Source organism: Hippocampus comes, unplaced genomic scaffold, assembly GCF_001891065.2.
Source record: "Hippocampus comes isolate QL1 unplaced genomic scaffold, H_comes_QL1_v1.1 scaffold68, whole genome shotgun sequence".
In the NCBI taxonomy this organism is placed as follows: domain Eukaryota; kingdom Metazoa; phylum Chordata; class Actinopteri; order Syngnathiformes; family Syngnathidae; genus Hippocampus; species Hippocampus comes.
The window spans coordinates 1,422,280-1,437,792 of record NW_017805625.1 but is presented as its reverse complement, the minus strand read 5'-3'; the positions used below and the strand labels follow the sequence as shown (position 1 = coordinate 1,437,792).

The window sequence follows — 15,513 nt, the reverse complement described above, 5'->3', positions numbered from 1 at the left end:
TGTTTTATTTTGAAAAATTACCGGATTCTCCTTTACATCCGTCTGTGTCCAGCTTGACACACGTCAAGCCACGCTTCTCCGTAACGCGACCAATTAGGCTAAAAACAAACACCGGAGCTCGCAAAATGAGTAAAAAAACTGCTGGAGATCGCAAATGACGGCGGCCTTAAAAGTACGTTCGAGACAACTGGATTAAAGTTATGTCTGAATACTCTGAGATCGCCACAATAGCACTTTTGCTATTTCCGACATCCTACCTGTGTGAGGCGGAGGGGGATTATGCAGCAACGGCGACGAAAACAAAATTACGAAGTAGACTGGACATAAACCACACACTTGCGGTGTCATTGTCTCTCCTATTACCCCGAGATGGGACCGTCTGGTTGCAGAAAATCAAGCTCGGTGCTGTGGTGAGTCGTCATTTTCATGCACTTTGAATTTGCGTTGTGTCGTATTTTGAAGGCATTAAACATTGCCATAGCGTTGCGGCCAGATTAGACGCTCCTTGTGTTTATTATTATATTTCGAAAACACCACAGTTTTCATGCAGCTCATACCATATTATTTTGTTGTATTATTTCCGCCACACCTTAAATGCCGGTCCCTGAAAATATTGTCTGACATAAACCGGTCCGTGGGGCAAAAAAGGTTGGGGACCCCTGGTTTAAGGTGTGTAAACAGAGTCATCACCAACCTCAGGGAAAGGAGATGGCACCAGCTCAGTTGCATCAAGATCGTCAGAGACCTCAGCGAATGGATCAGTCAAAGACCTCGGACTTGGTTGAAAAGCAGTCCTTGGAAATCAGCCCAAAAAAACATAAGCAAGGCTCCCAACTGAAAAAGCTCAAGTTATTGTTGCAACGCAGTCACATTGTTGTTAATTTTCAAATCCAAACTCTTCTCAATTTCTTACAACTTGAAACCACCAGGGGGCATTGAGAGCTCAAATGTACAGGGAGTCATTTTTGAGCTTCAACAGCCACAGCTCAACTTTGAGTTAAACTTTTCCCACACACAACCCAAGGGCTAAATACTGGGACTTCAATGCAACTGTGTATGTGATCAAAAAGGTAATTCTGCTCCCTGCTCAGCCTCCAACAATGTATCTTACTTCAAATGAGAAGAGGTGTTTATTACATTCATACGAAGTTCCATTATACCAGTCAACATGTAAATCCTACCTGTCAGTTTTAGACCTCCACTCATAGCCTCCATGCTGCCTCTCAGACTCCAAGTCTATCAAAGCATCCGTATCTTCACCATGTCTACGTGTACGGTAACTGCTGTCGGGATCCTGGGGGACACAAAAAAAAAACTTTTGATATTTTTGCACAGTTACGTCACCTGTACTCGTCACATTATGATGACATAATGGAGAACTGAAGGAGAAAATCAACTGTGAGCGGAGCGAAGATCACAAACTACATAGGGAGGCAGGGGCGAGGAGCAACCAAGCAAGCGTCTTTTAATGAGCTGTTTAAAGAGGTTAGGCTGTGGTCCCTCTCACCCTATGATCATGTGTTTGCAGTCAGTAGCGCGCATCCGCGCACAAACACAGACTGACACACAATGATATAGAAACCCATATCCTAAAGTTCCAAATTGCCGTCACACCCACATGCTGGAATGTATGTGTGCACACATGCACATTTCAAATTAAAGCAATTTGTCACCAGGGACATCCCAGTGTCTGATACTGTCACTTTGATACAGAGGGAAAACTCCGCCGAGCCTCCTCCGTATGATTTTTGGTGCTGAAACCGGTGTCCATTTATTGCACAATTTCTACAATCTTGAAGCAATCTAGCAAGAACGAACTAAATACAATGTACAAAATGCAATGGTGAGCTTCCCTCGAGCATAATGGTCAAGTAAGGAACAAAATGCCACCGCGATAATTCTTGTGAGAAGTAGCATTATGTAGAAGTGACAGATGATAATTCCTGGCCCAAATGTATACCAGAGATGATTTATGGGAACCTGTCTGAAATATGTATGGCCTATTTGGATGGCATCCTATTTTAATTTATTTCTTCGGGAAAAGGAACACAAAAGCATCAAACTGCACATGAATATACCGCTCTTAAGAATGCCATTGAGTCATGAGATGTTACCAAATAAACCGAAGGGTGTGTCAAAGCACTTTGTTCTCACATGCCAAATGTGAGCATAGCAAAATGCAGTGCAAAAGTATACTCTCATTTTAACGTTAGAGATTTGACAATGCTTCCTCGTGCCAGATAACAACATTGAAAGATTTTATCTCAAGATCCCAGCTTGCATTTTAAGCATGAAAGATACAAACAGGCCTGATGTTAGCAAACTAGCTGTTAGCATGGTAGCATTTTAACTTTCCACATTTTAACCTTATGAAGTCTTCTAAAATGACAAGACATATTGTGACAGCACAACAAGTCACTGGTGTCGTGTCTAATATTTCAAATGAGCCCAGCCAAAACCTTGCAAGATGGCAGGAACTACAGAGAAACATGAGCAACAGAGCAAAGGATGAATGCATGCTGAGTGTAAAAAATAAATTAATGGACAATTTAAACTGGTAACCCGTTTTTTTAAGGTCATGGAAAGAGAGGATGTATGACCACCCAAAAAATGTATATGGTTGCAAAGTCAGAAACCCAGTCAAGGTGCTAAGGCATATTCATCCAAAGTAGGATGAACCTCTTTATGTGGCTCTTTGTCACATTGTTATTGTCCGCTGCCCTATCTATGACACATGACACCACAGAGAGGGAAAAAGCATGCATGGAACTGATAAAACACCACATTTGGAAGACCTTATCGGGTAACCATGTTTTTTTCCTGAGACAGGCTGACCACTAAGCTCCATCCAGTATTTTTACATGTGTACTGTAGGCATTTGTCTGGGGGAATCCCTCATGAAAGAGTTAGGGCATGGGTCAGGTACAATCAATAAGAACCATTATTTGAAACAATCATTCATATCCACAAATTCACATGCGTACATATTGATCGATGACGAAATGATCCTTTCTAGATCGTCACTAAAAGCAATGGGATCTTGTTCATGTGACATTCATTCAGACATATTAATCGCGATAGTGTGGGATTTTTTTGTCTGTGTTTTTTGTACACCAAAAATAGGACTTTTTCTAAAATGATTCATAGAAAAAAAAACCCCAACAACAACAAAAAAATCATTGGTGGCCCAAGATGTATGGTACTGTATGCTGGGTTACAAGAGCAGCTCTTACAGTGCAGGTTTCAGTGGATCTCTCTTCCACAGTTTGTCGACTTCTGATGGAAAAGTGACGCATTGATCTCCTGCTATGGTGGGCAAAGCTGCGAAGAGGCAAAACGGCTTTCTGTAATCTCCCATTGCCGTTTCCACCTTTGTTTTCTTCGTTGTCCTTGTCCTCCTCTGCAGTGCTCCAGACAAGCGCAAGAGCCCCCTGAAAGGAGCGTCGCACACCGCCCACCCAGCCTGCCACATGAAGCTGGGCAGCTGACAGTTTTCCTCCAAAGTACTGCATGATTGGAGAGCTCATATAGCGACCACGGCGACTGGGGTCTCCACAGAAAATCCAAGATTGTGAAAAGTGACTTTCTGCAGAAGTAATGTCCATAAAATTGTCATGGATTACGCACCATTCCTTTTCTTATTTTGATTTCAGTTCATGGCCCTGACCTGAAACCAGGTATTTGTTGTCATTCAAAGCAGCAAAAGACAACAGGAGTCTTCAGAGATTGACTGCAGTCGCACTGTAAACAGCCATCACAGGAAACCCATCAAGTGTACCTCATTATACAAGAATAATCTCTGTCAGTTGAGTCTTCTTCAGAGACAGGCAGTTTCATTTCCATTTCGTGCTGTATCCTTTTGGGAGGAAAAAAAACAAAAAACAAGACGTCCAAAGGCAGAGTCCGGGTCAAATTAAGCGCTTATCTTGTAAGATCTACGCTTTGCAAGAGAAAATCCAAAAAGTAATGGACGTGTCCTCGACTGGGTCATGATGTAGTTTACTGATTCAAAGCAGGCCTCGACTGAGGGCGGCATTCCTTGCCAGGAATCCTCTTGGAATGTCGGAGCAAATGTGAGCTCCAGATTGGTCAAAGGACATGTGAACCTTCTTGTCCACAGTTAAGCCCAGCCTCTTTGGTGTGCTGTGAAGTGGGGCGGTAGACAGGCTCAAAGCAGAGTCTTAGCGTGTAGATTGACCATGTTTGGTCACTGTGACACGTAAGCCTTTCACTCAGATCCAAATGAGGATGTGGTGATCACACACTACCTTGATACTGGCCGATGTATCCTGTTTGTCTTTATGCGCTTTGCTCAGTATAGCCGGAAAAATGTACAGTACTCAGTCAACTGTACACGTTGTGTTTGCACATTAACACATTTGACCTGTTCAAGCTTTTCTTGGTTCATTATATACATAACCCAGATGCAGTCTTCAAAGGCAAGACATTCTTTATTGTGTTACAATTAAAATTATGACAGGGTTCTAGACAGCAAAAGCACCGGAGGGAAGTTTTAACTTTAGGATCAGCACTGCCCTCTGGTGGAGCAAGCATGGTTGGGGGGGTCCATTCATGTTCCTCAAGCTATCCTCTATTACGAACGCTAACTTTCACACATGCACACACCAATGAGCGGCTGCTGCCATTGCAAGGCACTGCCGGGCCTACTGGGAACAAATTAGGGCTCAGTTGTCTTGCCCAAAGACACTCTGATGTGATCAGTTGGAGCTGGGATTTGAACCGCTGACCCTGATGTCACTTTCAACTCAGCCACAGCCTCCATTTATCATTAATTATAGACACAATTTAAAAACGAGTTTAAACATGGAAACACACTATTATTGTATGATCAAAATAACCTACATTATTACATTAGAACTTTTTAGTTTACACCATTTACAAATCTGAGCTGCCCATCTTCCCATTAAAACAAACAAACAAACAAACAAAAAAAACCAACGTGCACCTTGGGCAAAATCAGTTTACCCACCCCTGATCTATAGAGTTATGTAATGTAACGAAGGTAATTTGTAATTTGCGCCCATTGTTTTTTATTTTGTATTTATTTATTTTTTCAACCTGGACTCTTTTCTCTTTAAGAGAGTTTAACATGCGCAGGGCCATCTGATAATAGCTCACCACATGTAGGTTAGGGCTTGTTTGCTAAAGCATGCAAACAGGCAAAAAGACCGAGGGAGTATCGCAATGACGCACGCACAGAGTACAGACTGTCTAACCACAGAGATCAGTGCAACAGAGCCCACAGTTTTCTCTGCAAAAAAAAAAAATAATAATAATGATGCATGTTCAAACAGGCAGGTGATCTGATCTGCCTCTGCTTGCTTTGCACTCTCAAAAGATCTTTCTTTGCGATGAATAATATGCCGATTTTTTTTAAAATCTCGTGCAGGCTTAAAGGCTTGTGTTTAATGAGAGGTATGTGCTTGTGTATAGCCTGAACACACACCGTGTGTAAACATATGTCGCTGTTGTACATAACAAAAAGGATTTGCGGTGAAAACTTCCGAAAAGGGAAAACTTATAATTCAGTGGAGCGCAGAACTACACTGTGAAGTGAAGAAGAAGAAGAAGAAAAAAAGTACAATTCTGTACATGTAATAAATAACAGTATCTATGTATTTGTTTGTCCAAATGTTTTATAGCGAGCAACAATTTATGCAATCAGCAGTGTCTGGACTGACAAGAACAAGGCAGGAGATGGCTACAATCCAGTTAAATCCTCCTCCGGCATAAAATATCATTTCAGTATATCGCAAGTCAACACAAGTCTGAATCCAAAGTAATTAGTGAACAGCTCTATTTTGACAACAGAAAACAAAACATTCCTCCATCCACTTTGTTTTCCACATTTGCACCAAAATGTTATCGCGCGCCACCACCTCCACATGGAAATTGGTTATAATCCCGCCAATTTGCAAGCATCAATCAAAACAACAGTTAAAGTGGTCACAGGCGGCTTCTCTCATTGACTGTGTTATTCATTGGCAGCCTGGACACGGAAGGGTGAACATCTGTGTTGCAGGGATTCGGAGAGTTGCCAATAACGCCATAAAAAGTCTCTAAATGTTATTGCTTCTTGCCTTTTTGAATTCTTCTTCTTTTTTTTTTTGAAAGTACTCAATAGATGGGTTAGAAAAAAAATTGCTACACATCGCGCAAAGACACGAAGTGGTGAACACTGAAAAGCCACGTCATCGGACCCCAAATCCACCCCAAGTCGTCATGGTAACAGAAGCCACACTCAGCAGTTGACTGACTGATCCGACCCCAAAAAAGTACAAATCTTTTGCACTACTGCGGTAACTACAAACAGACTGCAGTTTATTGACATAGTCAATGTTAACAATGTGGCCGACACAACATGAGATGTGTGCTTGTCCACCAATATTGGTGACTACAAATTCGATAGTGTGGGTTTACCACCAACATGACAGTGATGGCTTTCCCTTTACTAAAAGGTCATCCAATAAAAATAAAAAAAAAGTCTATTTTAAAATGACAACAGATTATTGCTTTCACAAAAGCTTTACCCAAATAGGGAGAGCAGTGGCGCAACAACTAAAAAAAAAAAAAGTTCCAACACCAATTCCTCAAGACGTCTCAGTCTCAACCTCACAGATGCAAACCCAAACGTTACAGCGAACAGAGCGGAGCGTAACAAAGGTTATGAATGTCATTTGAGAACCAGCAAGTGATTGACACAAGTCAGAAGTTCATATTTCTTTTACCGCTTGAGCTACACAGGTATCACATTTCAAAGCAATGCCAGCTCCTCAAGACGTCTCAGTCTCAACCTCACAGATGCAGACCATAACGTTACAGCAAACAGAGCGTAGCGCAACAAAGTTTATGAATGTCATTTGAGAACCAGCAACTGATTGACACAAGTCAGAAGTTTCCTATTTCTTTTACCGCTTGAGCTATACAGGTATCACATTTCAAAGCAATGCCAGTAGAGACTGACCATATGATCATGACCGCTCATCCATCATCATAATCATCATTGTCTACTATCGTGACGCAAGGCAAGTAGATTCTTGGCTGGGGTAGTTTTATTAGTCACGATCACTCACACCCACACAAAGTACAACAGTGTTCTTTTTAGGGCATGGCGTAACCAGGTGAAGCGAGAATAACAAGATTTTTTTTTCTTTTTTTTCATGTGTCGGACAGCGAGCTGCATAGTCAATGGTAAAATATCACTTCCACAATGTCTGTTAAATCACTTTTGTGTTTTTGCCCAATTTCCACTTTTCGAGCCTGGGTTTGCACCACAACATAGAAAGTATAAAAAGTCTATGCACCAACCCAAATGGCAGTTTTTTTGTGCAACTAAATAAAATGAGCCCCATGAGAAAATCAATTCGAAACATTTTCACCTTGAACGTGACCTAAAACCAGTTGGGGAAAAAAATCCAGAAGGAAGACTTAACCAATCACATTTCAAATCTGTTGAAGGGATGTCGGCGCACACTGAGGACCATTTTGAAGTGCCTTTTGATTAACCCCAAATAAAGTTGATGTATTATCGGGAAATCAAATTCTTAATGATGGATTACTGTCATAAAAAAATGATTCATACTTCAAATACAAGACGCAGAATCGGTGTTTACTGAATCACGGTATATGTTGGGCTCATGTTAAATTGTAATCATGGATTGTAGACATCCATAAAAAGAGTTTAAAATTTTTTGAATTTACCTCATACTTGTAATATTGGCCTCCTTTTGCCAACTCGATCTGTGGAGACTCCGGCTCCTGCTCTTGAGACGCCTCTTCTTGCTGTCGGTGGTCCTCCTCCTCGTCCGGGCGCACGAAGGTTGATTTCGGCTCGAAGGACCCTTCCATCTGCACTCTCTCTCGAGCGCCAACATCCAGAGCCCCCCGAACGTCTTCCCTTGTGTCCCATGCGGTTGCCTCCACATTTTTCTGTGACCCCCATCGGGTCGGCTTCACAGAAAAGTCATCAAAATGACCAACATCCGCCAGAGGCTTGGACTCACCGACCGAGAAGTTGTCATAAAGGATCCCGGTTTCTGCATAAGGTTTGTATGGAGTTGGAGTCAAATCGTTTGCGTCAAAGCCGATGAAATTTGGCTCTGTCTTTTCACTGAAGTCCCTTTGCGCCTCCCCCCTCTGTCTCTCCATCCCCCTCATTCTCTCCAGCTCTCCCTTTTGTTGTTGCATTTTCATCTCCATCTTGCGTCTGGTCCTCGACTCCTCCTCCTTCAGTGCTTGGGCCACCCGAGATTCCTGTTTTCTCTGCTCCCTTTCCTCCTGTCTCTGTCGCTCCTCTTCTTTGATCATGAGCCGGAGTCTTTCCATTTCATCCCTCCTGCTCTCCTCTTCCTCCAGTTTTTCCCTCTCCAGTTTTTCCCTCTCCAAGTCCTCCCGTCTCTGCCTCTCATTTTGTTCGATCTTCAGCCTGAGTCTCTCGATCTCGTCCCTCCTCTGCTCCTCTTCCTTCATTCTTTCCCTCTCAAATTCGATCCGTCTCTGTCTCTCCTCTTCTGCCATCGCCAGTCTCACTCGTTCAATCTCCTCCCTCCTTCTCTCCTCTGCCCTGAGCTTTTCCCTCTCCCATTCCTCCCTTCTCACCCTCTCCTCTTCTTCCATGTTGACTCTCAATCTTTCAATCTCCTCCCTCCTTTTCTCTTCCTCCCTTAGCCTTTCCCTCTCCAATTCCTCCCTTCTCTGTCTCTCGTCTTCTTCCCTCTTGAGCCTCAACCTTTCTATCTCTTCCCTCCTTCTCTCCTCTTCTCTCAGCCTCTCTTTCTCCAATTCCTCCCTTCTCTGCTTCTCCTCTTCCAACTTTTTCACTCTCATTCTTTCAATCTCCGCTCTCCTTCTCTCCTCTTCCCGGAGCTTTTCCCTCTCCAATTCCTCTCTTCTGTGTCTTTCTTCTTCTTCCCTCTTCAGCCTCAATCTTTCCATCTCTTCCCTTCTTCTCTCTTCCTTGATTCTCTCCCTCTCCAATTCCTCCCTTCTCCGCCTCTCCTCTTCTTCCCTCTTCAGCCTCAATCTTTCTTTCTCGTCCCTTCTCCTCTCCTCTTCCTTTATCCTTTCCCTCTCCAATTCCTCCCTTCTCTGTCTCTCCTCTTCTTCCCTCCTTAGCCTCAACCTCTCTTTCTCCTCTCTCCTTCTTTCCTCTTCCCGTAGTCGAGCCCTCTCCAATTCCTCTCTTCTCAGTCTCTCCTCCTCTTCCCTTCTTAGCCTCAATCTTTCTATCTCTTCCCTTCTTCTCTCCTCTTCCTTCATTCTTTCCCTCTCCAATTCCTCCCTTCTCTGCCTCTCCTCTTCTTCCCTTCTGAGTCTCAACCTTTCTATCTCTTCCCTTCTTCTCTCCTCTTCCTTCATTCTTTCCCTCTCCAATTCTTCCATTCTCCGTCTCTCCTCTTCTTCCCTCTTGAGCCTCAACCTTTCTATCTCTTCCCTCCTTCTCTCCTCTTCTCTGAGCCTTTCTTTTGCCAATTCCTCCTTTCTTTGCTTCTCCTCTTCCAATTTCTTGAGTCGTATTCTTTCGATCTCCTCCCTCCTTCTCTCCTCTTCCATCAATCTTTCCCTCTCCAATTCCTCCCTTCTCCGCCTCTCCTCTTCTTCTCTCTTCAGCCTCAATCTTGCTTTCTCCTCTTCCCTTATTTTTTCCTTCTCCAATTCCTCCCTTCTTTGTTTCTCCTCTTGTTCCCTCTTCAGCCTCGTTCTGTCTCTCTCCTCCCTTCTTCGCTCCTCTTCTCGAAGCTTTTCCTTCTCTTGTTCCTCTCTTTCCAGTCTCTCCGCTTCTTCCTTCTTTAGCCTCAATCTTTCTTTCTCTTCCCTTCTTCTCTCCTCTTCTCTCAGCCTCTCTTTCTCCAGTTCCTCCCTTCTCTGCTTCTCCTCTTCCAGCTTCTTCACTTTCATCCTTTCCAACTCCTCCGCCCTCCTTTCCTCTTCTTTCATCCTTTCTCTCTCCAGGGCCTCTCTTCTCTGCTTCTCCTCCTCCCTTTTTAGCCTCAACCTTTCTTTCTCCTCCTCCTCCTCCTCCCGCTTTCTCTCCTCTTCTTCTCTCAACAATTCATCCCTTCTCTGCTTCTCTTCTTGCCTCAATCTTTCTTTCTCCTCCTCTCTTTTGATCTCCTCTTTCTTCAGCCTCTCTTTCTCCGAATCCTCCCTTCTCTGCCTCTCATCTTCTTTTTTCTTCAGCCTTAGTCTTTCTTTTTCGGCCTCCACCCTGCTCTCCTTTTCTCTCATATGATTGGCTTCTTCTTTCTTCCTCTTGTTCTCCTCCTCCTCTTTTTGAACTTTCTCCTCCTGTAACCTCCAGCTTTGCTTTTTTCTTTCCTCAGCTTTTCGCCTTTTTTCAGATTCCAATTGTTTTATTTGTTCCACCTCGCTGATGTCCTCGTCCTTGCTATTGAGAGCTGCTTGTTCCTTTGATTTGCTTTCCGCTTTCGATCCCATGGCAAGAGGGGCTTCACCGTCGTCGCTCTCAACCGCAGCGAATTGAGCAGAACGGCGTTTGGCAGCGTCTCGGCTTTTATCCATTTCAGGAGAGGAGGCATCGTCAGCATCGTCATCTTCTTCTAATGACTTGTGCTCCAACTCCTCCGATGTGTGCAGTTGTTCTGTCGGAGGTTTTTCAGTTGTGTCGGACAATGATGTGGTCTCTGCTTCGGAAACAGCTGGCAATTTCTGAGTCTTCTCTATTGTTGGCACGGTTGATGGCACTGAGCTGGGGAGAAAAATGAGAGTAATTCAATTGAAAAGCAAACGCTCATGTTAGCTTTCAGAAAAGCATCAGCGAGGTAAGTCTAGATAAACTTTTCAAACAACTTAAGTTTAATCAAGGGATGCACGATCCATCCATCTATCCATTTTCTGATCCGCTTTATCCTCACAAGGGTCGCGGGGGGTGCTGGAGCCTATCCGAGCAGTCTTTGGACAGTAGGCGGGGGACACCCTGAACCGGTTGCCAGCCAATCGCAGGGCACACTTAGACAAACAACCATTCGTGCTCACAACCACACCTAGGGACAATTTAGAGTGTTCAATCAGCCTGCCATGCATGTTTTTGGAATGTGGGAGGAAACTGGAGTACCCGGAGAAAACCCACGCAGGCACGGGGAGAACATGCAAACTCCACACAGGAAGGCCGGAGCCGGGATCGAACCTTCGATCTCTGCCTGTGCTGTGAGGTCGACGTGCTAACCACTCGACACTGGGATGCGCTAATCCCACAGTAGAAGTACAAGTACCATGTGACATCGTACAATCAAAGATTGGACATTCATGATTACATTTGTGATTGCCGAGAATGATGACAACACAGCAAAAAGAAGGCGTACTGACCTGGTCTCCTGAGCCCAGTTTTTGATTCGCTCCTTGACACCAGCCGTTTCATTTACAAACTCAGGCTGCACTCTCTTCACAGAAACCTCCGGCTTTGACGCTGAGTCAAATAGAAGACTGATCCGGCGTTTGATGCTGCCACCTCCGCTGCTTTCTTCCACCACTTTGGCCTCATCACTTTCTGCGGCGGATGACTCTGCCATGTTCGGCTTTGGCTGGTTTGCATTTTCTTTTCCTTTGTTTACAGATGGAGATCTGCTGCGGTCAATGGGTCGAGGCATACCACCAGAGTTAAACTTGGAGGTTAGCTCCATGGACAAGCGCTTCCTGGTTCCGCCCCACTGAAATGTTTCATCGGTTTTTGATGAGTCATTGTCCGGTGATTCTTCAGGCTTTTGGATCGTGGTCGCCGAAGATTTGTCTTCACTCTTTTCAACATCATTCGGTTTCGTGTTAGTTATCACCTGAGTCTCTGCCTTGCGGTTCGTTTTGGCAACTTCTTTCTGGACTGCAACAGGTTTGGTTTCAGCTTTGATTTGTTTTTTGGGATCCTTTGTATTGACAGTCGTGGACTTTTGCAGAGGCGGTTTTGTGGACGGTTTGGTCAAGGGTTTAGGGGGAGTTTTACCCACGGGTTTTTCAGCCTTGTCCTTGGAGGACACATTAACAGCCTGCGGAGCATTTATAGAGCGAATGGTGTTTTTCTGTGTAGAGAAAGGTTTGGGAGCAAGTCGAGGCTTGGGGGGTAGCGATGGCTTGGATTTTGTGACATCTATCACCTGCGGGGAGTCAACTGTGCTCTGCATCGTTGGGTTTCTAAAATGAGAGAAAGTGAAAAAGAGGAGTGAAAAAAAAAACCAACTGGAAAACACCAATGTAGGCCTGGAGAAAATGGCCCAATAGCTCAAACAATCATTACAACACCAATTTTTTTCGTATCGGTTTCCCCTTTGACATTATTAATTATTATCATAATTGCCAGTAAATTAAAGGGGAGAATTGATCTGCCTATTGCGAGGTCCACAAACTCCAGACTGGATCAACTGTGCCTATGCCGTTTACAGCCAGGCATGGCATCCATTTTAGCCTTAATTGCTTCAAGACATGCTTAATCAAAAACCAGTTCAACAGAAGCCACAGAATTCTTAATGATCACTTAATAAATCATTACATGCATCGGTAACGTAAACGATTGGGCAAACTCTTACACTGTTACAAAACTGAACTTTGCCAGTCTGGCATGTTTGTTCTCTGCACGTCACCCACGGATCTCCCCGCTCGCCCTCTCATTTATTTTCTCATTGAGAATCTAATACAGGGGTGTGTCCAACCAAAGGAGTGAGGGCTGTTGAAGACACACACTGAACTTGTTTGACTATATGTGTGTGTATGTGAGTGAAAATTACGTACATGTGTGCAATCATTACTGAAAACACCATGTAAGCTGCAGCTGGTGTTGACAGCTCCGTCCACGTCCGGCCTTGCTCTCGTTTTGTCTTATTACCTTATCTCTTTCCAACCACATTCTCGGAAAGGTGGTTGTGTCCACTAACTCTCACACAGTGCACTAGGCATTCTTTATTATCAATATGAGCATATATTTATGAAGAGCATAAGCATTCTTCATTGCAAGCATAATCAATTCATCATTATTAATATGCAAGTGTATGATTATTAAAATAAAATACATAAGTATTTCGTCAATACCATAATTGCCATTTGGATATTTTGAATAAATATGTCAGGTATAATCATCATAAATCATAATCAGAAATCCATCACTTTTTTGTACTGCCTACCGTCACTACAGTTGAGGGTGAGCTGGTGCGCCTCCCAACTGACTTTAGGGGAAAGGTGAGGGATAATCTGACTCTGGAGTGGTCATTGCCCAATCGCAGCTAAAGTAACTCAAATGTTGGATAGTAAGGATTTACAAAGTAATGCAACAATAGTCTTTAGATATTTGTCTGAGATTAGTAAACCCAGCAACTTCCAATGTCGTTTACGGTGTAGCGTACAATAAATAGCTGTCCAAACTGGCGGCTAACAGACACATATGCGGGGTCAATTAGATCAGGAAGTCATTATAAGAGCTCCTACAGACTTGGCAGACAGTACTTCCTGGCTGATTTCCTCTGCAGCCCATTTAGGGACCACACTAGCCATCAAATGAGCCATCTACTGGTTGCTGCCAAGCAGTGACATCTATTGAGGCCTCCATTGTTTCAAGATGTTAAAATTACGATCACATTTTCATGGAAAGCCATTTGAACATGCATTCGATATCCGGGATATCTAGCTTAAGGTCCATATATTAGTACGCTCTTTGCCCTCACTCGTTCAATTCAGCACATCAGTAGAATGACTGCAGCATGGTCAAACAACTGTCTTGTCTCTAGCTGTGGTGTTGCACACTACGAGTACAACGAGCTAACTGCAAGAAGTTAACTAGAATAATTTTATAATTTCACTTGTAGTAGCACGCAGTTTTCAAAAAAAGAGCACTTTTTTTTTTTTTTTAAAACAGTGCATAGTTTTGCCTCACTAGGACCATAAATAATTGTCCTACTACTAATATGCCAAAATTGTCCTACAGGTGTGCAGAAATGTCAATGACATTTGAGGGAACAAAAACTTTGCGAGTTTGAAACAATTGTTCTCTGAGTGACTTGTTTTGGGGTGAGAACAAAGAGCCGACAAGTACATGCCTTAGGCAGGATATTAAAGATATCAACTCAAAGTGAAACCACCTTTCCATACACTTTTCCACATTGAACATTTTGCAAACGAATCAGTTTGGTATGAGATCCACATGTCGATAGTGGTTTGAGGATCAGCTACTGAACAGCCATGGGAGCATTTTTGGCCAATAGCAGGCACTCTCACAAGAGTGACGGTGTGTTTACACGGAGTGTAAAGTGGCGTTTCCAAATGTGTCACTACAAATTCCCCAGGCATTGTTTGCAGCATCTGGTTTGACCTGTCAGTCTTTTGGAACCGACTGGTCTCTCAGATCCCCACCCATAAGGTGAATTAATGTGTCAGCCTCGTGAACACAAAATCACAAATTCATAGCTTTGTTTGATTTCAAATACCACTGTTCGCGTCTATTTTTATTTGCATGGGGGGTGGGTAGTAGCGCCTTCTCCCCCCCCCCCCAGACTTGGAGCGTGGCGCATAATGAGCGATCACATGAAAAGCTGCCACCCATTTTCAAATCAATAACATCTCCTCCTCGCAGGTGATCGTGGGAAACAAACTGGTGCCTGGAAAGTCAAACTGCACTTGATAGATGATCCATATATTCGGTGTATGTAGTCACGCTTAACCGTGGAACGGGGAAATCGTTCTGCTTCGTCATCTTTGTTTGGCTGCCCACCTTTCACGCGCTGCTCACCTGCTTCAGTAGTGTGATGCAGCGCCTTCAGAAGCCCACAAAGACGCCACTTGAAATAACAATACAATATAAAAGCCGTTAGACCCGAGCTGTTTTATGAGCGTGTTAATAAGTAACGGATAGACACGTCAACTCTCGGTCACTGAACTGGAGAAACTCATTAAAAGTGTGGAACTTTTGCAAGTAAATCAACCAGAACGATCAGCCAACGCGTTGAAGGCATGCAAATTTCCACACGGTTCAACAATTACAGCACAAATATAAAAGGCGTGCGTGGCGTGCACCTGCTCCGTATAGATGTAAAATAACGTGTTTGATTTACCTTTTAGTCTTCACGCAGTCATACAGATCGGGAAGAAGGAAGGAAGTGGGAGGAAGTTATGAACGGAAAATATAAATAACTTAGCGTTATCCTCCACCGTCTCGCCTGCTTCTCGCTGTTTTTTTCCTCATTCCCACTAAGGAGGCGTCACAATGTGTGGACGCCTCTGAAAACACTCCCTGCCCTCCTCCACACTCCTCCTCAGCTCGACCTAGCACACAGTTTTTGAGGTTAAGTTACACATGTTGGTAGAGGGGAAAATACAGACCGGGCCTTTCAAAATAAAAGAATGATGTGAACTCAAAGATCTAAGGCATTTCCGCGTTTGCATAAAATACCTCATTCTCTCAAATATTGTCCACAAAGATGTCTAAATCTAGTGAGCACTTCTCCATTGCCTTCCACTTCATCGGTACAGCATCAGACATCCTGATTTGACAGCACGATT

General features: G+C 43.6%; 1 protein-coding gene across 1 annotated transcript in view; it reads right to left on the bottom strand.

Annotated features, from left to right (window-relative positions):
- tnks1bp1 (tankyrase 1 binding protein 1) overlaps positions 1-15,271 on the bottom strand; it is an 18,112-nt gene extending 2,841 nt beyond the window's left edge. The window contains exons 1-8 of the mRNA XM_019881134.1: positions 15,066-15,271; positions 11,347-12,162; positions 10,148-10,729; positions 9,514-10,009; positions 8,187-8,823; positions 7,723-8,084; positions 1,182-1,294; positions 695-794 (exon numbers count right to left, since the gene is read on the bottom strand). Of these exons, the coding sequence (XP_019736693.1) occupies positions 695-794; positions 1,182-1,294; positions 7,723-8,084; positions 8,187-8,823; positions 9,514-10,009; positions 10,148-10,729; positions 11,347-12,152 (3,096 nt within the window). The 5' untranslated portion in view covers positions 12,153-12,162; positions 15,066-15,271. The remainder of the gene's footprint in view (positions 1-694; positions 795-1,181; positions 1,295-7,722; positions 8,085-8,186; positions 8,824-9,513; positions 10,010-10,147; positions 10,730-11,346; positions 12,163-15,065) is intronic.
- Positions 15,272-15,513: the final 242 nt, after the last annotated feature.